The following is a 24,164-nucleotide window of genomic DNA, read 5'->3' on the forward strand; positions in this document are numbered from 1 at the left end:
ACAGACACATTCACACGGATGCACAGGTGTACAGGGGGACAGCACGGACATACGGACACACGAGCACAGGGTCTGTGTGCTTCTGCACAGTCATACAGCGGGACAGCACAGACGTACGGACACGCATGCACAGCATCAGTGCACGCGCGTGCACAGACGTACACAGGGACAGCACGGATGTACGGACATGGATGCACAGACATACACCGGGACAGCGTGGACACTCCCACGCACCCACAGGGACAGACAGACACGGAAACACACAGGGGGACGCGGGGACAGCCGCGCGCCAGCGGGGGCAGTAGGCCCGCGGGGACCTGAACTCGGGGTGGTAGGGGTCGGGCTCCGCGGCGGCAATGGGGCGCTTCCCTCCCACGCGCGGATCCGGCCAGGGGGAGCGGGATCCCCGGGGCTGGGGGCGTCCTGTGCCCGGTGTAGGGCAGCGGGTGCCCCCACAGCACCCCACGGGGGCAGCCCCAAGCCCCTCAGCCCTCTCCCATGGCACGGCATGTGGGGGTGAGCCCCCCATGCCCCCCCCCGCCCCAAGCCCGGTCCCCTCTCTCCCCTACCCGCGGGCACGGGGCTTTCCTCCAGCCGGCCCCAGCCCTGGGCACAGTGCCAGCTCGTTAGCGAAGCCTCATTAGCGCCGCAGCCCGCTCCCACGGGAACAGCCCTGCTCCCTCCAGGCCGGGCCCACAGGCTCTGCCCCACGGCCCCCACGGCTGGCCTGCATGGGTAAATGCTGCACCCCTTCCCCTGGCACGGCGGCTTCTAAATTAGAGCATCTCTCACTGCCCCCCACCCTGCTCGGTGGGTGCCAACTTGGGGGGTGATGAGGGGCCCAGGCGTGTGGCGAGGCTCTGCCGTGGGGCTGGCACGGAGCTGACGCATCTTCCTGGGCACGGGCCAGCCCCGCGGGGCGGCTGGCATAGCCGGGCACCCTCCTCGGGCTGCATGGGGGGTCCAATTCCCAAGTGACCCATGCTGGGGGAGAAGCACTAGGGGTACCCCTTGCCCCATCCTGCCCCATCCCTCGTCAAGGGCACTCCCAGCCCTGGCACCCTCTGGCAACGCGGCACATGGGTTCAGCCCCGCGGCCAATGATGGGACAAGCAGGGCCCCAACGGCTGAGCCATCACCCTGTGACACGGTGTCCCCATAGAAGGTGGCCCTGAGACACAGCATCCCCCCTCACTGCTGGCCCCAGGGCTGCACCCACCTCTCTGTGCCCAAAGACCACAGTCCCCAAATGCAGCACTCAGACCCCATCACCCTCCCCATGTCTGTCCTGGGGCACACTGGGGATTGTTGATCCCCTGTCCCAGGGTACATCACAGCCCCATGCCCCCCTGTCCCAGACCACACTGTGGCCCCAAGCCCCTCTGTCCCGGGGCACACCGAGGCCCCACGCCCCCGATCCCGGGGCACGCCGAGTCCTACCGCACGCCGGTGCCCGGCGCTGCCGCATGGGGGCCCGTCCCGCCGGGCAGGGAATGAGGCTCCGCCCCTCTGCCCGCGGCGGGCCCGCCCCCTCCCCGGCAGGCTCCGCCCTTCTCCTTGCCCCGCCCCGTCAGCTTCGCCCTCCCGTCGGCCCCGCCCCGCGGCGGCGCGCAGGGGCGGGGCAGGGCGGCGCGGACAGGGCGGGCAGGGCAGAGCCGCGGGCGCGCGCAGGCAGCCGCCGCCGCCGCCGCCATGGGCTGCACTGTGAGCGCCGAGGACAAGGCGGCCGCCGAGCGCTCCCGCATGATCGACAAGAACCTGCGGGAGGATGGCGAGAAGGCGGCGCGGGAGGTGAAGCTGCTGCTGCTGGGTGAGACTTCTGGGACCGCGCCCCCGCCCCCCCCCCTTGCCTCCCCGGGACACCGCCCCGGGCTCTCCCACCCGGCCCTGCCGGAACCGGGCAGCTTCGCCGCCCCACTCCCCGTGCTGCCCCGCAGCGACGCTGGGTACTGGCCTGCGAGGGTGCCGGCCCCGCCCCGGGAATCCCCCCAGAGTGGGATGCCGGCCGCAGCCCAGGCGGCGGGGTCCTCCCCACCCCCCCGCAGTGGGGTGTCGGCCCCATCTCCGGCCCCAGGGATCCCCCCAGCAGTGAGGTGCCTGTCCCACCCCAGGCTTCCGGGTTCCCTCCCAGGACGGGGGTGCTGACCCCGCAGCAGGCCTTGGGGATCCCCTCCAGGGGTGGGGTGTTGAGCCCACCGCAGGCCCCAGGGATCCCCCCAGCAGTGGGATGCTGGCCCCGCAGCAGGCCTTGGGGATCCCCTCTGGAGTGGGGTGCCAGCCCCACCCCGGACTTTGAGGGTTGCCCCCTGGGAGTAGGATGCTGGGCCTACTGGAGCAGGGTGCCAGCCCCACCCTGGCTGTGGCGTTTCCCCCAGAAGTGGGGTGCGAGCCCCACCCCCCTGTGGTACTGTCCCCCCAACCCCACTGGTGTCCAACCTGGGCACATCCCTTCAGGGCTGGGCCCCCGCCCCCAGCAAAGGCCCTGCCAGCCTGGACACCCCATCCTGCCTGCCCAGGACCCCTGGCTGCCCAGCTGTGCCAGGGGGCTCCCCCATGGGCTCCTCTCACCCTGGCCCCAGTCTGGCTGGAGTGGAGGTAACGGGGCCGTGGGGCACCCGCTGCCCCACGCCTCCACCCGCCAGGGCGCCGGCACAGGCCCGAGCTTCTCCGTCCCACTTTTGCCCTCCCTGTACTGTGGGGGTGCGGGGGGCTTGGGCAGCAGGCTCTGCCGCACGTGCTGCCCACAGCAGGCAGGACCCCGCACAGCCCACGGGCGCTCTGCCCCGGGTTACCCAATTTTCATACCGATAACGGGCCGCTCGCACTCTTCAAAGCGCCGCGGTGATGCTCCTGTGGGCGTTCACAGACCTGCCCTGTGCCTGCAGGCAAGGCAGCCACTTATTTATGTGTTTTGTTTTTTTTTTTTTAATAACTCCCAGTTGGGCTTTTCATTCCCTTTCTGAAATTCCCAGGGAGAGCCTTGCTCCAGGTGTGACATGGGGGCGCGCAGGGCTCCCATGGCACTGTGGGGCGGTGGGACCAGGGATGGGCAGAGAAATCCCCGGCTGCTGCCTGGGGAGTGCTGGTAGAAAATGTCTTTCAGCTTGTCGCTGTCGGCAGAGGAAGCCGCCAGCAGCAGGAAGTCACGCCGAAATCCGGCAGCCCTTTATTTGCTCAACTCCTGCCTGCCTTGAGAAATACGTAATTAACGCCTTGAAACGCTCGCTTAACAGAGCGCTTAGGTTTTTGGGGTTTATTTTTATTTTATTTTTGCCTTGGTGTGAGCTGTGCTGGTGGCAAGACCCGTTGTGAGGGGGCTGGGCAGGGGTCTGCGCCGTCACTGGGGGGGCTCACTGATTGTGCAAGCTGGGCGACCCGCTTGTTTCCGGGGAGGGGAGGGTGCCGGCGGAGCGAAACCCCATGGCGTTTGCAGGCTCTTGGGGAAACACGTGGTCCTCGCTTCACCGCGAGCTGCTTCTGCGCCGGGCCTTGCTGCTGCCGCGGCTCCTCGCAGACTGCTGCCCGGTGTGAAGTAACGGTGGCAGGGGCTGCAGCCGGCCTGGCGGGTTGGCACCTCCTTTACACAGGGCTCCAGGGACTGGCTGGCATGGGCAACGTCACCCCGGTGCTGTCGACTCTGGGTGCCCAGGTTGGGGGAGCCCAGCCGGCTGGCACTGAGCATCACCGAGGGGCAGCTGGGGGCTCACTGGTCAGTGAGGATCAAGGCATGGCCCGGCCGGCTGGCATCCCTTTCCTGTGTCCTGCTCTGTGTCAAAGTGGAGGCGGGAGGAGGAGGATGACTGCGCTCCCTTCTGCCAGGTCCAGCATTTACGAGCGACATTTCTGATATTGTCTGGTTTCTAAAGCCAAAAATAGAGTGAAATGGCTTTTTAATTTTTTTTTTATGTTTATTTTTTGCCCTCGCAGCTGTTCAGGTGTAAATAGCACTGGAGCCTTGGGTCGCTGCTGCCCGTTGCTGAGCCACAGCCAGAAAATCCTTCCAAGCCGCCAGGGAGCGGCTGGGGAGGTGGGACCGGCATTGGCTGCTCACAGCATTGCCCCCTTTACGTGAACCCCTCGAGGTGGGGACTTCGTACCGGGAGGATGCTCCCATGTCCCCACTGCCCACCCTTCTTATGGTTTATTTTTTTCCCCATGGTCGGAGGAAAGTTTTGAGGAGAACTGGGGCTTTGTGTGAACCCAGGAGGGTGCTTTTCTGGTGAGCACCCTGGCTCTTGGGCACGCTTGGCAAGGCAGAGCTCTGTGGTCCTCCCTGGGGGCTGCAACCTTCCTGTGTCCTCCAGAAACAGGGAGGAAAAGTTAGGGAGGGAAAAAACCAAGGAGAAAAATAGTTTCACCCTTTGTGCCGAATCACCCTGTGGCACGAAGAGGAGATGCCTCTTCTAAGCATTGCATGGTTTTTGCTGGTGGCTCGTGCCATCCTGCAGCTGCAGCTTGGAGCTGCCGGTGCAGCCGGGCAAGATGCGGCCTGAGCAGAGAGCATCGGTCTTGGTGTGTGGTGGTGGCGGCAGTGGGAGTGTAGGACTGTGCCAGCCGCTGGCGCTGTGGAGGGCTTGGGTCTGACTGGTGAAGGCGCCTCGGCTCAGCGCCGTGCCCTGCATGTGGCCATGAGCCCACTTCTGCCTTTCCTCTGCTGCAGTGGGTGAGCTGAGGAGGGCGGGACACACGCCATGGCTGCTGTGGTGGGGGCAGGTAGGACCCCCCCGCCCCCCCATGGCACCCGGCACCGCAGGCATGGGCGCAGCATCGCTCCTGCCTGAGGCACCTGCCACTGCCTGGAGCTTTTCCTCTGCTGTTTGCCAGCTCTGGCAAATAGGTTGAGTGCCAGATAGTTTGAAGCTTCAGTCTCTGGCAGGGAGAAGACCCAAATGAAGCAATACCCCCATTCCCTGCCGCTGGAAACCAACAACCTCCCAAGGTTTTGGTGCTGGGAGAGGCCAGGAGCCGCTGCTGGCACCTGAAAGCACCTGGAACATCTTCTCCGTTGTGCCATTGTTGGCTCCTCGGCATTGCCAGAGCTCAAGCCACTGGAGTTGCTGGCCGTTTCTGCTGGGCAGCAGTGGAAGTCAGGTTCTGCCCTGCCTGCAGGAGCTGGGGTGCTCCGGGGAGATGCAGGATTGGTGTCAGGCAAGTGATCGCCGCGTTCAGATTCCTTATCTTCCTTTGGAGGATTAGGAAAGCAAAAGGATTTCTTGGCTGCTGGGAAGGCGTTGGAGGCTGTGAAGGCACCCAGGGTGGGGGAACGTGCTGGTGGGTTGATCATGTCAATCCCCAGTGGTTTTCAGTGCTGGAGGTGCAAATCCTGGGGCAAGGATGCTCCCCTCACACCCACCCGGGCTGGGTCTTACTGGGGTAAGTCGCGCAGGCAGCTGCCTGTACAAGATCCTGCCTGGGCGAGCTGGTAGCCGGGGCGAGGGCGGCCAGGGCAGGGCTCAGCAACTTTATACTTTTTTTTCAGGGCTTGCATAAAAATAGAGGAAGGGAGGGACCAGCTGTGACTTTCGGAGGCTGCATTGCCCCAGCGCTGCCCTGTGCTTGCGTGCAAGCCGCCCGTTGTGCTGTGCTGCGTCCTGTCTTGAGGTTTTGTTTACGCCCTCCTTCCTGCCCCCGTCCAGGGTGATGGGAGGAGATTGGGTCCTCCCTTTGGTGAGGACACTGCTAGGGCCCTGGTGGTGTTTCTGGCCATGGACCAGGAGGTGTTGTGGAGAGTAGGGAGCAGGGGAGAGCTCGGTGCTGTTTGATCTAGGGGGACCCCACATCCAACCCCCTGGAGTGTGCGTCCAGGCTTGAGAAGGGCTGGGGTGGGAGGAAGGAGCCCAGCACCCAGGCCCTGGGACAGGTCACCCCAATGTCCCTGATGGTGATGTCCCAGGTGCAGGCAGCTGCCCTCTGTTCTGAGACGAGTGCTTAGGCTTTGCCCAGGAGAGGTGGCAGGCTCATATGCATATAGTTTATATATATTTTTGCATATATGCATTCAAAATATATTTTGTATATTTAAATATATATATAGCTTTTTTGTATATATTGCTCTTTTGTATGGAGCAATATATAAATTGATTTTTATATATTATATATATATACATATACTTTTTGCTTTACCTATATATATAGCTTCACAGAAGGTCTCCCATGGGCTGAGCCCGCCCAGAGCTGTGGGTGCCAGGGGTGGGATCGCGATGTGCCCGAATGCCGTAGCCGGGTCTGGCCTGGCCTCTCCGCAGCTGCCGGGTTTCCTGCTCCAGGCCTGAGTGCGGGTTTCCGGGCCGGAGGCCGGCTGAATCACCGGAGCTGGGGGAGCTGAGTAATCCTCCATCCCCGCCGGCGGAAAACCCAGGTTGGGGGAGCAGGGTGCCAGCAGCATCCCGGCTGTGCCAGCGAGTGCGCCCCCACCCCATCAGGGCGGGATGGAGGGGATGATGGCACGCAGGCGTGGGGGCACGGCACCACCGGGGGTGGCTCTCTGGCACGGGCTGCACCGAAGCCACTCTGGGTGTTTGGGGAGGGGGAAACGCAGGGACCATTGCGGTGTCCCTGTACCCGGAGCGGCTAGGGGGGTGTGGTGGGTGATGGTCTTCAGGAAACTCCTTTTCTAAGGGCTGAGTCCCAAAATTGGTGGTGGTGACCCCAAATGTGTTGAGGAGGAGGGGAGAGCTCGCTGCTGAACCATGCAGGGGCGCTTCCCCAGCTGTGGCACTGGGGCAGCTGGTGCCAGGGGAGAGGGATCGCTCCAGCTATGGCAGGGACAGAGAGCAGCAAAGTTCTGGGATTCCTGGAAAAAGCCTGGCACAAGGATAGTTTTGTCCAGCTTGCGAATACCGGCAGCCCTTGTCAGCACCGGGGGTGCATTTGCCATGCTCCCCCCGGGAAACCATCCCCAGCCCAGCCCCTCCTCCCTCGTGTGCTCCAAACATCCTTCCCACTGCCGATTTATTTCTATTTTATTTATTTTTTGGAATTTTTTGCCACGTCTCCATCAGCTGCCCTGGGCAGGGGGGTCTGTGCCTCCTTCCTGGTGACCCCCAATTTTTTGGGGTCTTGCCTGGGGCTGTGGCATCCCACCATCTGCTGATGTGTGGGCTCCTCCTGGGAAGCTGCCAGCCCTGCCCTGGAATGGGATGGCCCCTGGGAAAAACGCCCTGTGTCGCTGTGGGCTTTTAAAAAAACGCGATTATTTTTGCAGCAATTTTCCATCTATTTTGGGTAGGAAGGAAAATGGCGAGGGGAATCTCTTTTTATTATTATTTTTTGAGTCTTTAGGGTAACTCTTCTTTTAATGCACACCTTTGAAAGTCCCGTTTGGTGGCGAGGACCCCATAGGTGCTGAGGGGGATGGGCTCCGCAGCTGTCCCTCTGTCCAGCTGTCTGTCTGTCTGTCCTGCAGGGAAGGGATTTGTCCAGCAGCAAAAACCATCTGTAAATCCATGCTCAAATAATAGCTGCTGCTTGCCAGGCCAGGAAAACTTGCCGGCACAGTGGCTGGGGATGGGGCTCTTGGTGCTGGGGATGGGGATGGCTCTGGACCTACTGGCAGATTGAATTCCAGCTTCTCCTCTGTAATAAGAAAAATTTTCCAGCTGTGCATGGCTTCCATCCTTGCCTGGATATTTGAAGGCATAAAAAATGATGGTGCTGTGTGACAAGATGGAAAATCCCCTCTTGGCGCTGTGGGGTGAGATGGACCCTGAAACCTGTGACCAACTCCTTAAAAATATAGCATTAAATATATGCTGGCCAGAAATATATTCCATGTATTGCATTAAATATATGCTGGCCAGAAAGCATCTTAAATCGCAGGCTGCAAAATACATGTTGGCTAAATAAATTTTTTGCTGGTGGATTAATGGGGCGTTTTGGAGCCGGGCAGCTGCTTGCTTATTTTAAATTTTTGAAGATTATTTTTTAATAAAAAAAGGGGGAAATCAGCCTGAGAGAGAGCTCTCCTATTTTTAAGAGGCGCTGCTCTGGGAACGAGCACTGCACAGTCCCGGCAGGCAGGCAGTGCGGGCAGGGAGTGGGCAGGGCTGGAGGAAACCTGGCCGTGGGGTCAGCCCATGGCAGGGGGCTTCTCTCTGTCCCCCTGCAATACCTTGCCGACACGAGGGGTCTGAAGGGCGCAAAGCCCCTCTGGCACTGCCTGCCTCCTGCCTGGTTTGGGCAGAGGGTGGAAGCCGGCAGCTGGCACCCTGCCCAGGGATTGTTTTGGGGCTGAATGGATGGCAGCCAGGGTTTTCCGGGGATTGGAAACCCTTCCGGTCTGCCGTGCTCGCCTGGGGGGGCCAGGAAGGGTCCCCTCATGCTCATTTGAGTGAGGGGTGCTGGGCTGCCCATTGAGCCCCAGCAGATGCTGGGGGTGGCATGGCAGGGGGAGACACGCAACTTCCCCGGCAATTACCAGGTCCCTTCGTTAGGCAAAGATGATGATTTGAAAGGGAAGTTGAAGGTGGGGGGACGCACACACTGATTGCTGCTCCCCCCAGCTTCCTTCTGAGCGCTGTCAGGGCAGCTGGGCGGTGTTATTAATTCAGGCCTGAATTTCTGCTCACTGCAAGCATGTGGGCTCTTGTGCTGGGTGAGCTCCCAGCGAGTGGAGGTGCTAGCTTGAAACAGGGGGACAATGGCACGGCTGCAGGCTGCGGAGAAGGAGCCAGGAGCTGTGAGGGGAAACGGCTGGCCTCGGTGACTGCTGCCTTGACAGTGACTGTCACCTTGCCGGGAGCAGGCAAGAGGTCCCAGGGCGGTTGTTCCCTCCTGAGCAGGGAGCAAGTGTCAGGCAGAGCAGGAGGCTAGGGCATGACTCTCTGACACCTCATCCCAGGGATGCTTATAAACAGCATCCTCTCTTGCTGTGTGCCTCAGTTTCCCTGTCCAGGCACCCGCCGGAGAAGAGCACGGTGAATGCAGCCGGCTCTGGCTGCTGAGCCCAGCGGTACAGGGCGGCGTTGTTGGAAACCAGAGGTATTTAATGGAAAAAATGAAGGGATACGCTGAGTCCTTCCCCCGCTCTGCTCCCGGCTCTGGGCAGGAGTTGCCAGCGCTGACCACAAACACCAGCCGGGCTGTGCTGGGTGCCGCGTCAGCATCCCAAGGGTGCCGGTGGAGGCTGGGCTGGCAGGGCTGGAGAGCCCCCACCATGCCAAATGCTCACCTCTGGGCTGAGCAAAGCCTCTCCCTTAGCACATACAGCACGGAAACCATGGAGTAGGGTGGTCGTGGTAATAAATGTAGGGTCTGTTAATAGCCTCGATACGGCCCCCCCTCGGGGGGCTCTGTGCCCTGAGCTGTACCCACAGTGATGTCCATGTGGATGTGTGCCCACCACCTAGGCTGCATTTATGCCGGTGGCATGGGCAGAAAGCATTTGCTCCCTGCTGCCATGTCTCAGCTGGCATGACGGGCTCTGTTTTTCCTGGTTAATTTTAGTGTAATTTTTTTTTTTTTTTTTAAACTCCTCTGTAATCTCTCTTCCCCCTCTGCGGCCATGCCGGCGCAGCCCTGCCGCTGCCTGCTTGGGGCCCCCCGTAAGGGCAGCTCCATGGCTGAGGGCAGCAGTGGGGGGGACCTGCTGAGAGGGCTGGCAGAGGACTCAGGGGTGGACTTGGACTGGGGGGATCCCCTGTGATTTGCACCCAGAGGCAGGAACCACTGATCCCTGGCCGAAGGGGGCTCGTCCTGCTGGGGGTCTCAGAGCAAGGCGAGCCAGGTGCTCATCCATCTCCGTGGCACTCCCTGCCTGGAGAGGGGACAAGGGACATGCACCATCACTTTCAGCTTCCCTTTTGAGCTTCCCTTTTCTTGAAGTCGGGGTGACTTCACTCCTTCCCTGCTCCCAGCCTGGGGAGGGAGGGCTGGGCCAGGAGCTGCACGTCGCCTACGCAGGGGTAACATACCCAAGTGGGAGTCTTCGGCACCCTGGCTGTCCCCTCTGAACCCCTGGCATCCTGTGTTTGGATGCTGAAAATAAAACCCAGCCCAAAAGTCATCGGCTTTCCCTGCTGGCAGCCGCCTCTGCAGCCGGGCTGGGGCGCAGGACCCAGCAGGCTGGAAAGTGCGTACTATTTAAAAAGCAACCCGGGGGCGACTGATCCCACTGGGAGCTGGATGGCAGAGGCAGCAGCTTCTTCCAGAGTTCCCTGGGGTGCTCAGTTTCGGGTGCCTGACCCACTGCCCATACTTGATGGCGCGAGCATCTCTGTGTCCTGGCTGCTGCCAGCTCCAGTCGTGGGCATGTGGCAGGGATGATGCTCCGTGGTACCCTGACACAGTAGGGATGTGGCATGTGGGATGCAGCAGCTAAGCTCAGCCTCTTCCTGGAGCTGAGATGGAGGGTGACAGGCAGGGCTTAGCCCCCTGTCGCAGGGGTGTCCCTATTTCTAAGCTTGAATGAAGCTGGGGCTGCCAGTCGTCTCGGCTGCAGCGTGCTGGGACCACAGGGCAAACATTAGGGTGTTGGTGCCATTTTCCTGGCCTGGAGCAGGTGTTGTTTCTCCTCTCCGGAGCTATTGCAAGGTCCCCCCGAGGCTCGCCTTTTCCTCCCCCTGTCTTGGCCCTGACATGCCTGGTGCCCATCTAAGCATCTGCTCCAGCTGACACTGGGAGCTCTTCTCTGATGGCTGAGGTGCCTGCTGCCTTCCCTTTCTGACCAATAGGATGGGCGTCCCTGACTTTGGGCAGCACCTCACTGCTTGTCCCCCTTTCTTGTTTCTGTGCAGGTGCTGGTGAGTCTGGGAAGAGTACCATCGTCAAACAGATGAAGTGAGTGGTCCCTGCACCATTGCTGCAGCCAACACCACGCAGACCTTGGCCATGGGCTCTGAAGCTGGTGGCTGCTGGGGAAAGCTCCCCATTGGTGTTGCTGAAGAACATGGGTGGGGGGCAGCATGCTGGAGTGCCCTGCAGAGGGCTGACCTTGCCTATGTCTCTCCCCTGCCCCAGGATCATCCACGAGGATGGCTACTCAGAGGAGGAGTGCCGGCAGTACAAAGCCGTGGTCTACAGCAACACCATCCAGTCCATCATGGCCATCATCAAGGCGATGGGGAACCTGCAGATCGACTTTGGAGACTCCTCCAGAGCAGTGGGTGCCCTCCTTCTCCCACCGTGTCTGGCAGGGGTGGGGGTTCCTGTGGGGCAAAAGCAGATGTGCCCAAAGCTGGACCAGGATTAAGGGTGGCTCTGCCCAAGCCCCGCTGCTCCCTGGCTGGCTGTGACCTCGTGTCCCTGGTGCTGAGGATGGGGGGACCCAAAGCGTAACCCATGGGTGGGTGCCCTGGCACAGCCCCTGATGGGTGCAAGGGTGGGGGTCCTGCTGCTTCACTTGGGTCTTGTCCCCATCCACCACTGGAGCTCCTGCCCTGCTGTCCGGGTGGGACACCGTGGGCTCTGGTCAAGTCCTTTGGGGCAGAGCGAGCCTTGATAACCCCATGCCGATGCTCGAGCCCTGGTTTTTCCTCGCAGGATGACGCTCGGCAGCTGTTTGCACTCTCCTGCACTGCTGAGGAACAGGGCACCATGCCGGAGGACCTGGCCAACGTGATCCGGAGGCTGTGGGCTGACAATGGAGTCCAAGCTTGTTTTAACCGCTCCCGAGAGTACCAGCTGAATGACTCTGCTGCCTAGTGAGTACCTCTGCTCCTCTCCCCCAGCTCGCCTGGATCTGCGCCCTGTGGGCCACGTCGCTTTTATTGAGCAACAGAAAATCCCCTCGGGGGCTGCTGTTCCCCATCACCAGGCTTGGGGGCTGATGCTGCCACTTCCCACCCGGCGCTGGGGCTAAGCCAGAGCAGAACTGGGAAGGCGGATGTTTCGAAAGCTGTTTCCTCCTCTGATGGGGTGCTGCATCCCCTAGGAGCAGGGCACTGGGCCATCCCCCTCCTGCTGCCGCTCTGTGCCCCCTACCCTTCCCTGGGGATGTTCTCCCCTGGCCTCTCTGAGATGGCTCCCCTCATGTGAGTACAGCCAGGGGTCCTGCCCATCCTCATGGACTTTTATGGGCCATGAAGGCAAGAAAAAGCCCCAAAGAAAGCACTGGGGATTCTTATGTCTGAACAGGATGAGTAGGATGCACAAGAGGCTTTTCTTTTTCTTTTTAACTTTTAACTTATATGGAAGGACTTGGCATTGTACTACTGCATTAGCCAGCAAACTAGTGTTTAGGTAGATAAATTGCCTGCATCTGGTTGGGTTTATCCCTGAAGAGATTTAATAAATAAGTTAATCTGCCTAAAGTATGATTGCTGGAGAGGGTGGTGTGGCCGAGGCTGCGCTCAGCTTGCATGGTGCCCTCCTGCCCTCTCTGCCCAGACCCCTTGTGGTAAAGCAGAGCTGGGAGGAGCTTGTGGTGTGCCAGGAAACCCCTGCCAGGGCTGGCCCCGACGGGGTTTGAGCACCCTTGGGACTTGCTTCTGTGCTGGGGGCTGCTTGATCCCTGCGTGCCAGCCCAGCCGTCCCCTCCTGCTTGGCACTGATGGGTCTCTCTTCTGCACTGAGGTCACTGAGGGGAAGAGGTTGCAGGAAAGCTCTGGGCAGGCGCCCACCCTGGAGAAGCTCCTACCGGTGCTTTCCTCCAGTGCCTGTGGCTTTCGCTTCTTCCTGCCTGGCACCTGCCCATGCTCCCCAGCCCCTGTCCTGCTCAGCCCCATTGCTCCCCAGCCAGCACTGGCATTTCCCAGGCAGTGTCGTGCTGTGCCGTGGGTGCTGGTTTGGAGGCACAGGAGACCTGGCAGGTGCCTGGCAGCTCGCACTCACAGCAGGAGCAAATATATCTGCAAATGGAGTGTCACTGGAAGTGCATTTGTGGAGCGTTTGGCACATTGCGGGGGTTGGACAAGCATTAATTAGGAGCCCCCTCGAGCTATTGCTCCAGCCTTTCTCCAGCCCCCCAGAGATGCTGGTGCAGTATTCAATGCCCTGTCCATCCCTGTGGGGTTGGTGCTGTGACCCTGGGGACGAGGAGCCCCGTGCCATGCCCAGCACGCAGCCCACCTGCTCCCCAGCCCTCTGCGTCAGCCCCTGGCCTCCTCCTCCACAGCCCCTTGGGGTGCCAGGAGCGCAGGGCACCAGGGCACGCGCTTGCCAGCACCCCGGGGCTGGGCATGAGGTCCGAGTGTCGCTGGTGCCGTGCATGGCCTTGCTGTGGTGTTTCCTGTTTTTTTTGTCAGCCGGAGGCCGCATGTGTTTCCGGCTGTTTTTGAGCTGCTCCGCGTCGGCCCCCCCCCCGCCCTTGCACCCGTGGTGGGATCCCGGGCACCCACGGCTCTGGCTTTGCCCTGGCATGCCAGAGGGTTTCCCAGGAGCTGGTGAGCAGCCGTGCTGCCATCAGAGCTGGGGATCCCCGTGGCCTCGCTAGCTGTAATCTGGCTTTCACCAGATTACGGAGCTGCAAAGGCCTTAATTAGCGCAAGCCTAATTTACTTAAAGGAGCCTGTTTATAATAACCCAATTAAAGCAACGTGAGCTGGAGAAATTGAAACCTGCCTTGATTCCCCTGGCACCCCTCAGTCAGTCTCAGCAGCTGCTTGGGGACTGAGCCACCACCGCTGCTGGGAGCTGGGGTCTGGTAGGGCCGGGCCAGGCAGCAGGGCAGGCGATGCCGCCCTGGGGGGCTCGGGGTGGGCAGCAGCCCCCAGCCGCACTGCTCCCCATCCCTCCAGCTACTCGCCTCCCACTTCCTCCCAGGACGCTGGCCCTTTGTGTTTTTTGACTATAAATGGCACGGCGCCATCGATTGTTTCCGCAGGCGCTGCGGCTGGTTGCTATAGCACTGAATACTTTCTTCTTGCCATTTCCCCCGTGCAAACGGCTGGGGGAACTGGGGGGAGCACCCTAGCCCCAGCTGTGTGTCCTGCCTGGCGCCCGGTGCCAGCACAGTGCCCCCCAAGCCCATGTTCCCATGTGTCCCCTTGCTGCCCAGGCAGCTGGCTGTCCTGCCCTGCCCTGCCTGTGTCTGGCAGGGCCTTGGGGTGACCCCGGGGTGCGGGTGGGGTCTACTGTGCTGCCTGGCTCGGCACTGCCCACCCCGAATGGACGATGCTGGGGTGTGGGCAGGGGACCCTGGGGTGGTGTGGGGATGCCCCATGGGATGCAGGATGACAGCTTCACCAGTGCCTTTCTGCTCTCTCCCCAGCTACCTGAATGACCTGGAGAGGATAGCCCGTGCCGACTACATCCCCACTCAGCAGGACGTGCTGCGCACCAGGGTGAAGACCACTGGCATCGTAGAGACCCACTTCACCTTCAAGGACCTGCACTTCAAGTACGTCTGACCCTTTCCCTTTTGGCTTTTCCAAGGCAAAAAAAAAAAAAAAATCCCCATTCCTCCCCATGTCAGGCTGGATCCTCCTTGAGTGCTGCATGTACCGAGGCCTCCTGGGTTTGCTCATGGTGGGAGCTGCTGCCTTGGAGAGAGCGGAAACCGCCGAAATAGCTGGAGCAGCCTCAAAAACGCCTCACAGGGCTCGGCCTGGGGGTGGATCCAGCCTCTGGCGAGGAGAGGAAGAGGGAAGCTGTTCTCCGAGTGCCATGACGCCTCTTCCACTGCGGGAAGGGCGCTGGGTGGGAGCCGGGGTCTTGGGGTTGGGCACTGGCGCTGCTGCTCACTGAAAATCCATGGGAAACAGTTAAGGCTCCAGTTTCTGAGGCAAAAGGCTGGCATTGTGTACATCCTGGGGGATTTAGTCACTTGGCAACGGAGCTGCTGACAGAAAGATCTACTGGGGTCCTCTCTGAGTGTGGGGGCCTCTCAGGGACTCCTGTGCCACCCCAGTGGGATGGAGGTGCTTGGTCACGCATTGCCAGGGCTGTGCTTTGGATGTGGCAGTGGGGCAGAGAGGACGGTCTGGGGTGGGGCGGGGCATAGCAGTGAGGAAGCCTCCTTGCCAGCCGGGCAGCTGGTGGTGAGTGTGGCGCTGCTGCCAGGCTCATCTCCGTGGAGGCAGGGCATCCTCTGCTGCCCACAGTGGGAGAGGCACTGGGACCATCCCCTGAGCCCTGGTACTGCCCACAATCCTGCTGAGCCCGTGGCTACTTGGCTGAGCGCCAGCGGATCCCCTTGGTCCAAGGTCTCTGACCAAACCCTGCAGGCGCCTGCTCCGGAGCAGGTCTCCGAGAGCATCTCCTGGAGCTTGGCTCCAGGGAACATCATGCTGACACCTGCTGGGAAAGGCAGCCTGATCCTGCCTGGCTCACGGCGGGGTTTTGCTCTGGCTGGGAAGTGAGCCTGGACACCTCCCTGCCCCTGAGATGGGCAGCAGGTGCCGGAGTGGATCTGCGGCACTTCAAAATCCCTGGGGCAGAGGCACTGTGCTCTGCCTGCCCTGGTGCTGCTCCTGCTCCAGGCATCTGGGGAAACTGAGGCAGGGCGTGGGGCGAGGGTGGTGGGGCCGGGAGCTGCCGCCCATCGCCACGCCACCTCCTTGCTGCAGGATGTTCGATGTGGGTGGCCAGCGGTCGGAGCGGAAGAAGTGGATCCACTGCTTTGAGGGGGTGACTGCCATCATTTTCTGCGTGGCCCTGAGTGCCTATGACCTGGTGCTGGCTGAAGACGAGGAGATGGTGAGTCAGAGGGGATGGAGCTGGCACCATGTCTTATCCCCTCCTTGGGGGGCTGGGGGAGCACCCCCTTCTCTGGTGCCCACAGTGCCCTGGCCAGTGTGGCCCAAGCCTTGCAGGGCCATCAGCAGCCTCTGCCTGGGCAGGCAGGAGTGGTGGAGGGGCAGCAGTGGGACGGGTGCTGCCTGGGGGTCCCTGCCCAGCTCAGGCTGCCATCTCCCCTGCCAGAACCGAATGCATGAGAGCATGAAGCTCTTTGACAGCATCTGCAACAACAAGTGGTTCACGGACACGTCTATCATCCTCTTCCTCAACAAGAAGGACCTCTTTGAGGAGAAGATCGTGCACAGCCCCCTGACCATCTGCTTCCCTGAGTACACAGGTATCGCTGGACACTCGGTGACTGACCTGACAGGAGGAGCAGGCGGTGCCTTGCACAGGCAGTGTCACAGGAAATACTGGGGATGGAGATGGTGGCTCTCCTGTACCCGGGAACAGCACATTGGGGCAGCGAGTGGAGTTTGGTGGTGTTTGAGGTTCCTCAGGGGATGGGGGAAGATGGGGGGGACAAAGAGGCAGCAGCCCTGGGGGGGATTTAGCTGAGGCTCACTGTGCAGAGCATCAATTTGGCATCAGGGTGGTGGTTGCGACGGTGTGGGGAGCCAAGCCGAGACCAAACCCCTTCGGTGCCAGTGGCAGGGGGGTGCTGGTGTCCCCAGGGTGGCCGTAGGGCAGCCCAGTGTCTCCTCCTCCCTAGGGGCCAACAAGTACGATGAGGCAGCTGGGTACATCCAGAGCAAGTTTGAGGACCTGAACAAGCGGAAGGACACCAAGGAGATCTACACCCACTTCACCTGCGCCACCGACACCAAGAACGTGCAGTTCGTCTTTGATGCCGTCACCGACGTCATCATCAAAAACAACCTGAAGGACTGCGGGCTCTTCTGAGGGCTGGCGCTGCCCAGGTGGGTGGTGGTCCTGGTGGTGGCCCCCAAAATGGGGTGGTCACAGAGCATCCTCTGGGGATGGGCACCCCCTGCCATCTGCACTGTGACCCAGGCTGATGGTGGGTGCCTGTGCCCCGCTCCACAGACCCCACCCACTCACCGCCCGCTCTCTCCTAGGACCCCCGTCCGCGCCGGTGAAGGAAGGACCATGCCGCCCCCCCCCCTCCTGCTTCTCTTTGGATTCATCCCTCTGCCCGTCACCCATAAAAAGACTTTTTGGGTTCCAGTGCAACGGCAGGGCCCATGTCCCTCCTGCCACCCATGCTCACCCCCCGCAATCCTCCTCCTCCTCCTTGCCGGCATCAGCCTTCCTGGGTAAAAAGAGGTTTTAATGTTGTTTTTTAAACCCCGAACCCCTCCAGCCCCCCTGTTCATTCGCTTCTGAGCCCTGGCGCTCTCACTGTTTACATTGTAAGTGTTGCTGGCTCGGGGAGGGGACACAGGGGTCCCCTCAGGGATTCCCAGCTGGCCAAAAACACAACCAATGACATTCCTTTTAGTAAACCAGAAAAGAAAGAAAAAAAAAGAAAAAAAGAAAAAAAAAGCCCAACACCTAAAACCCAACCCAAAACCATGCAAAAAACCACACCACACCGGCTGGGGCGAGGTTGCTTTTTAAAGAAACCTTTTTACCAAACTATTTAAAAGCGTCAAGTGCTACGTGGTGGCGGCATCCTCCATGGCCAGCCCACCCCCCAACCGTGTGCCTTGGGGGGGGTCCCTGCCCCACCCTGCCTCGCTGCCCCCCGCCCCATCGCCCAGAGGGTCGGACAGCCCCTGGTGGGCAGCGGCTGGGCAGGAGGGCGGGCAGGGGGGTGCTGCCCGCTGCCTGTATTCCCCCCCCCTTCTTTCTAAGCCTAGTTTTGTAGGGCTAGCTGTTGCATTGGGCGAGGAGAGCCCGCTGTACAGACCGGCCCCCGCTGTCCCCCCCCCAGCCTGGGGGGGTCCCCTCAGCCGGTGCCCGCGGCCTCGCTTTTCCCACAGGATGTTTTACTGAATTGTTCACATGATTTGAAATAATAAAATGTAGAAAGGAAAAAAAAAAAACAAAAAAAACGAAACAAAATATGTATACTGACACCCCTCTCCATCACCTGGGGGTGGGCATGGGTGCTTCACCTCTGTGGGAGGGCTGGGAGATCCCCAGGCATGGGAGAGGGACATAGGGTGGGCTAGCATCACCCTGGGGGGCTCAGCAGCATCCCTTGGGTGTGGGAGGTGAGGGCAGCAGTGGCAGCCTTGGGGAGGGAGCTGGGATGTTGCTGGGGGGCTGAGCCAGGGGTGGTGGCTCAGCAGCTGGTGGTGCTGCTGGGGGCAGCCATGACTAGCCCCTGGCCCTGCAGCAGGGGAATGGTGGCACCCAGGGGCCCTAGTACCACACAGTCCTTGGGGACACACAGTGCCCAGGGACATCCAGTGACCTGTGGCCCCAAGGGAGATCTAGCACCTCTTGCACCCAGCAGCCCACAGGGATCCCCAGCTCCAGGGGCCACCCGTGGACACCCAGCACCCTGCAGCACCCAAAGGACCCCTCCAGCACCCCCTCAGCTCCAGGGGGCACCCAAAGACCTCCCAGCCTCTCCAGCATTGTCATCCAGGGACCCACAGCACCCCTCAGCTCCAAGGGGTTTCTGGAGACCCCCCCCCCCGGCACCCCCCCCCCCAGCTCCAAATGGAACCCCAGGACACCCAGGACCCCACAGCACCCCTCAGCTCCAAGGGGTTTCTGGAGACCCCCCCTCGGCACCCCCCCCCCAACTCCAAATGGAACCCCAGGACACCCAGGACCCCACAGCACCCCTCAGCTCCAAGGGGCACTCAGAGACCTGCAGCACCCCAAGGGACCCCCAGCACTCTAGCTCCAATGGGCACCCAGGGACCCCCAGCACCCCTGGCTCTAAGGAGTACCCAGGGACAACCAGCACCCAAAGGACTGCCCCACACCCCTCCAGCTCCAAGGGTTACCAAGGGACCCCCAGTACTCCCCAGCTCCAAGGGGTACCCAGGGATCCCCAGCATGCTGCAGCACCCAGGGTCACCCAGTACCCCTCAGCACTCAGCAGCACCAGGTGCCCTGCAGTGCTGGCCAGTGGGAGAGCTGGTGAGGAGGGGGAGTGTGGCCATGCCCCCCACCCAGGGGTGGCTCTGAGGCTGAGTGAGTCAAATCCCAGGTTTTCGGGGCAAACAGAGATGGTTGCGGAGCGGGGATGGGGGCAGTGGTGGGGCTGGACCCCAGGGGATGGGGAGGCCCGGGCTGGGAAGGGGGCGCTGGGGCTGGGGCTCAGAAGAGCCCGCAGTCCTTGAGGTTCTCCTTGATGATGATGTCAGTGACGGCGTCGAAGACAAACTTGACGTTTTCGGTATCGGTGGCGCAGGTCATGTGGGAGTAGATCTCTTTCACGTCCCGCCGCATATTCAGCTCCAGGAACTGCAGCTTGATGTAGTTGCCCGCGTCGTCATAGGTGTTGGGACCTGGTGGTGTGGCAGTGAGCAGGGTCCCCTCCTGGGCTGGTGTCCCCCCCCCCCGCCACCATGAGTGCTCGCCCAGTGTCACCCAGCGCTCTCCCGGGTGAGCAAACCTTGCTCGGTCCATGAGCAAGGCTAGTGCAGCATCACTTGCATGGGGTGCTGAGGACACCTGGTGGGTGGCTGCTGCAGGGTGCTGGCACCCAACCCTTCACCACCTTCCCACCACCACCTGCCTGCACCCGGTGGGAGAGCCGCTGCCACCCTCACCATCATAGTCGGGGAAGCAGATGCTGAGGTGGGCCTTCTTGATCTTCTCCAGGAAAACGTCCTTCTTGTTGAGGAAGAGGACGATGGAGGTGGTGGCAAAGTAGCGGTGGTTGCAGATGCTGTTGAAGAGGTGCAGGCTCTCGTGCATGCGGTTCTGTGGAGGGACACAGCCCCGTCAGCCCCAAGGGACACCCCCCCCCCCCCAGATGTCATGATGATGGAGACAAAGAGGAGGGAGTGCGGGCTGGTAAGCCTTCCTCACCACTTCATCGTCCTCTACCAGGACCATGTCGTAGGCGCTGAGGGCTGCGATGAAGATGATGCAGGTCACCCCTTCAAAGCAATGGATCCATTTCTTCCGTTCTGAGCGCTGGCCACCCACATCGAACATCCTGGCCAGGGCATGGGGGGGGGGTCAGCACCCCCACCCCCTGCCCACCTCCTGGCACCAGCCCTCACTGAGGGCTCGGCCCCCACCTGAAGTTGAGGTCTTTGAAGGAGAACTGGGTCTCGATGATGCCGGTGGTCTTGACTCGGGAGCGCAGCACATCCTGCTCCGTGGGGACATAGCCAGGGGTCACCAGGCGCTCCAGGTCTGACAGGTAGCTGGCCGGGCACGTGGAGAGCATAAGACATGGGTTGGCATCACCAGAACAGCACACACACACACACCCCACACCCCCCCAGACCCCCACCCCACATACTAGCCGGCTGAGTCATTGAGCTGGTACTCGGAGGCGCGGTCGAAGCAGGCTTGGATGCCCGTATCCTTCCAGAGCCGCCCAATGATGTCTGACATCTCCTTGGGCATGGTGCCCTCCTCGATGGTGTCTGAGAGGTGCAGCAGCTTGCGGGCATCATCCTACAAGGGAGAGGGGCTCAGCAGGGCTGGGGGGATGCAGGGACCTCTGTGTTTGTCGTGGGGTGCTCCTCACCTGGCGAGCTGAGTCCCCATACTGGATGTTCAGGGTGGTCATGGCCCGCACAATGGCCAGCATGGACTGGAGCGTGTTGCTGTAGATGATGGCGATGAACTCCAGACATTCCTCCAGTGAGTAACCATCCTGGTGGATGATCCTGGCCGGGGAGGGGGGCATGGGGCTGAGCTGGGCACCGTGGGGTAGGTGGCACCCATGTGTGCAGCATGCAGCTGAGGTGGGCACCATGGGGTTGAGCAAGGCACTAAGGGGTGGGTGCACCCCATGGCTATGGCATGGGGCAGAGCCAGGCACGATGGGACAGGGGCACCCTGTGGCTGCGGTGTGGGGCAGACATGTGGTGGGGTGGGACACAGCCAAGCACCCCTTGGCACTTACTTCATCTGCTTGACAATGGTGCTCTTCCCCGACTCCCCTGCTCCTGTGGGGACAAAGCACAGGTCATGGTAGTGCCTGCGCGGGCCCCCTGGTCCCCCTGGTGCCTGGCATGGTCAGGGGGCACTGGTGGCCATGCCAGGTCCATGGGTCAGGGCAGTGGGATTACAGCCTCGTGCCAGCAGGCATTAAGGTTGGACGGAGCCACTGTGGCTAATGGGATCTGCAGCAGCTCAGCTGGCGACGTGTCTGGGGACACAGAGGAGGGGTTGGGGACACAGTGGCATTGCAACCCCACCACCCACCACCTGATGCTTCGAGCCTGTGGCAGTGCAGGGGGATGTGCCCCATGCTGGGAGGGCAGCAATGGCACCCGTGGCCCCACCACGTCTATGGCACCCCACTCCCTGGGCACCACTGGGGCAGCTGGCAGGGACTGGGAGGGACTCTCAGTGCTGGGGTGCTGCAGGGACAAACACAGGAGTGGTGGTGTGGGCTGCATGGGGGTGCCTAGGAGGACGGGGTGGGGTCTGCCAGGGTGGGATGCTGGTAAGTGGTGTTGCTGAAGGCTCTTGAGGTGCGTGGGTGGGGTCCAGGGGGGCCTGGGAGTGGGGGGATGTTGGGTGGTCAGGTTGGGTTTAGGGGATACCTGGAAGCTGAGGGATTTTAGGGTGGGCTGTTGAGCTGGGTTGTTGGGTTTGGGGTGCCTGGTGTGCGGGTGGGGTGGAGGGGGCTGTTGAGCAAGCTGTTGAGATGAGCTGGTTTAGGGAAGCCCTGGAATGGGGGACTGTTATATTGGGTTTAGAGGTGCTGGGGGGGGGGCAAGGAAAACATTAGGGGGTTGTTAGGGTGTGCTGCTTGGCTTTAGGGGTGCTTAGGACCAGAGGCCTGTTGGGTGGACTGTTGGGCTGGGTGGGCTTGGTTTAGGGGGGGTCAGAGAAACTTCAGGTGCGTCGTTGGGGTGGGTTGGTTGGTTTTAGGGTTGCCTGGGAGCAGGTGGCTGTTGAGGGCATTCTTGGGGTGGGCTGTTTGGATTTAGGGGTGCTGGAGGCATCAGGGAAACACTGGGTGGGCTGTTGAGGTGGGGAGAGTGGGTTTAGGGCTGCCTGGGAATGGGGGTGCTGTTGGGGTGGGCTGGTTGCTTTTAGGGGTGCTGGGAGAGTCAGGGAAACATTGGGTGGGCTGTTGGGGTGGGGTATTGGGTTTAGGGGGTGTGTCTGGAGGGTTGGAGGAATGTTAGGTTGGGTTGAGGGGTGCAGGGAAGAGTCAGAGGAACATTGGGTGGGCTGTTGGGGCAAGATGCACAAAGGACGGGTGTCTCCCCCAGGGTGTTGTCCCCTGCCATACCCAGCAGCAGCAGCTTGACGGTCCTGGCATCCTTCTCAGCATCTTCCTTGAGCTTCTTCTCCAGCTCACGGGAATGCTTCTCCTCGGCACTGGCCCCGGCGCCCATCCTCGGCCCTGCGGCCCTGCGGCTCACCCGCTCCTTGGAGGTCAGCACCAGGATGGGCAACGAGCTCCAGCCCCCCGCTGCCTCCAGTGCTCGCCTCCCTGTGCCCGCTGCGCTCGCCGTCGACTGCCCCGCTGCCACCACTGCCACTGCTGCCACCGCCCACCCAATGTGGGCCAAGGACGGGGCCAAGGTCCCCGGGGGATGCGTGGTGGGGTGCTGCGCTCAGCACCCATGGCTTAAGCTGTCCACCCTCCCTCCCTGGATAAACCCCCTTAAATCTGCAGCAGGCTGAGCTCAGCAATCCCGTGGCTCCCAGCGTCAGCTCTTCTGCTGGGGGGGCTCAAGGCCAGCCAGCCCCACACCCCCCGCCCCCCCCCTGCTCTGGGGCTGGGGACAGTGACCCAGCCATCCCTGGGGACGTGGGACCACACAGCTCCAGCTCTGCTGTGGACCCTGGAGGGGTTTGAGCTGGGGGGCTCTGCAGGGGTCTGGCAGGGGCTGGAGACAGTGGGTGGAAATGTCCCCATTGTCCCCAGCTCACGCCAGTCATCCCTCCCGCTCTGGACCAGTGCCCACAGCTCCCCCCAGTAATCCATCCCAGTATCCCCACAGGCAGACACACACACACACACCCCCTCACCCTCAGTGGTGAAACGCCAGCCCCAGTCACCCCACCCTGTGTCTCCAGGACCCCTTCCAGGACCCTCCACCAATGTCCCCAGGCCCCTGGGATGCACTTCTTAGTGTCCCCAGCCACCCACCAGTAGGCTCCCGCTGTCAGCAGGCCAGCCCAGTATCACACTCCCTGAGTGTCCCCAGACGCCTCCAGCAACACCTGCATAATGTCCTCAGGGATGCCTCCCCAGGGCCCCCAAGCCCCTCCCCAGTAACATTCCTCAGTACCCCAAGGAGAAATCCCAGTATGACCCCAGTGCCCCCAGGCAATCCCAGTACACCCTGGTGTCTTCAGGACACACATCACCACCACCCCCCCACCACCAAAAAAGCCCTGCCCAACATCCAGGTGCACCCCAGTGCCACCCCAGTGCTCCCACACCAACCGCAGTGACCCCTGACCCCAGACCTCTTTGCACCCTTCCCCAGTGTTCTTAGGCCACCAGTTCCCCCCTCCCATGTCCCCAGCGCCCACCCATTGCCATCATGGCCACTCCGGTAAGACTTAGCGTTCCCAGGGACACCCCAGTAACCCCTCTGTGTCCCCCCGCCCCCAGTGTCCCCAGGCCCTGCCAGGACTGCCCTAGGTGTTCCCAGTAGAGCCCAGTGTCCCGACCCCCCTCCCCCCGCCCATGCCCCCCCGCCCCGCCCCGCCCCGCAGAGCTCCTGCAGAGCCGCGCTAGGCCGCCAGGGGGCGAAAGGACCCAGCCCAGCGCCCCCAGTCTAGCCCTGCACCGCCCCCAGTACTGCCCCCGTATAGCCCTGCACAGCCCCCAGTACCGCCGCAGTATAGCCCTGCACCGCCCCCAGAGTGCTCTATACTGTTCCCAGTATAGCCCTGTACCGCCCCCAGTGTCCCCAGTACTGTGCCCAGTGTAGCCCTGCACCACCCCCAGTGCCCCCAGTATAGCCCTGCACCGCCCCCAGTGTGCCCAGTACTGCTCCCAGTATAACCCAGGACATCTCAGCACTGACCCCAGTGCCTCCTCCTAGGATTGCCCAGAGGAGCCCCGTACCACCCCCATTGCCCCCTGTACCGACCAAAGTGCTCTCAGTACAGCCCAGTATCACCCACTACCACCCCCAGTGCTGCCTGTAGAGTCCCTCCTACCCCATACCCTCGGTACCACCAAGTACCGGCTCCCAGTACCGAATCCTAGCACTCCAGTACTTCCCCCAGTGCTCACAGTACTGACTCTGAGTGCTCCCAGTATAGACTCTGAGTGCTCCCAGTATCTTCAGTAACACCCAGTACCGGCCGCTAGTCCAGCCCAGCGTACCATTAACACCCAGGCCGTACCACTTAGTACTGTCACCTCCCCAGGTCCCCCATCCTGCCCAGTGCCCATCTCTGTACCCAGTGCCCTTGGCTTCCCAGTGCTCTCCCAGGGTCCCCCCACTCCCCGCCTG

General features: G+C 61.6%; 2 protein-coding genes across 2 annotated transcripts; one reads left to right on the forward strand and one right to left on the reverse strand.

Moving 5' to 3' along the window:
- Window positions 1-1,692: 1,692 nt before the first annotated feature.
- On the forward strand, window positions 1,693-17,313 carry GNAI2 (G protein subunit alpha i2). Its single transcript, XM_086469865.1, has 9 exons — window positions 1,693-1,810; window positions 10,734-10,776; window positions 10,957-11,098; window positions 11,479-11,639; window positions 14,147-14,275; window positions 15,444-15,573; window positions 15,799-15,952; window positions 16,328-16,535; window positions 16,695-17,313. The coding sequence occupies exons 1-8, from the start codon at window positions 1,693-1,695 to the stop codon at window positions 16,516-16,518; spliced, it is 1,068 nt and encodes a 355-aa protein (XP_086325991.1). The 3' UTR covers window positions 16,519-16,535; window positions 16,695-17,313.
- Window positions 17,314-18,858: 1,545 nt separating this feature from the next.
- Window positions 18,859-22,079, reverse strand: GNAT1 (G protein subunit alpha transducin 1). Its single transcript, XM_086469910.1, has 8 exons — window positions 21,974-22,079; window positions 20,630-20,672; window positions 20,249-20,390; window positions 20,018-20,175; window positions 19,791-19,919; window positions 19,576-19,705; window positions 19,314-19,467; window positions 18,859-19,049 (listed from the first exon to the last, which is right to left on the reverse strand). The coding sequence occupies exons 1-8, from the start codon at window positions 22,077-22,079 to the stop codon at window positions 18,859-18,861; spliced, it is 1,053 nt and encodes a 350-aa protein (XP_086326036.1).
- Between the last annotated feature and the right edge of the window lie 2,085 nt (window positions 22,080-24,164).

This window comes from Leptosomus discolor, chromosome 9 (assembly GCF_034619465.1).
Source record: "Leptosomus discolor isolate bLepDis1 chromosome 9, bLepDis1.hap2, whole genome shotgun sequence".
Taxonomy (NCBI): domain Eukaryota; kingdom Metazoa; phylum Chordata; class Aves; order Leptosomiformes; family Leptosomidae; genus Leptosomus; species Leptosomus discolor.

Excerpts from the sequence above, each read along its gene's own strand:
- GNAI2 (XM_086469865.1), top strand. The coding sequence starts at position 1,693 with ATGGGCTGCACTGTGAGCGCCGAGGACAAGGCGGCCGCCGAGCGCTCC. Across the intron at positions 10,777-10,956 it reads ACCATCGTCAAACAGATGAA|GATCATCCACGAGGATGGCT; the intron begins GTGAGTGGTCCC and ends CCCCTGCCCCAG. Across the intron at positions 11,640-14,146 it reads CTGAATGACTCTGCTGCCTA|CTACCTGAATGACCTGGAGA; the intron begins GTGAGTACCTCT and ends CTCTCTCCCCAG.
- GNAT1 (XM_086469910.1), bottom strand. The coding sequence starts at position 22,079 with ATGGGCGCCGGGGCCAGTGCCGAGGAGAAGCATTCCCGTGAGCTGGAG. Across the intron at positions 20,673-21,973 it reads CGTCAAGCTGCTGCTGCTGG|GAGCAGGGGAGTCGGGGAAG; the intron begins GTATGGCAGGGG and ends TTGTCCCCACAG. Across the intron at positions 20,391-20,629 it reads ACCATTGTCAAGCAGATGAA|GATCATCCACCAGGATGGTT; the intron begins GTAAGTGCCAAG and ends CTCCCCGGCCAG.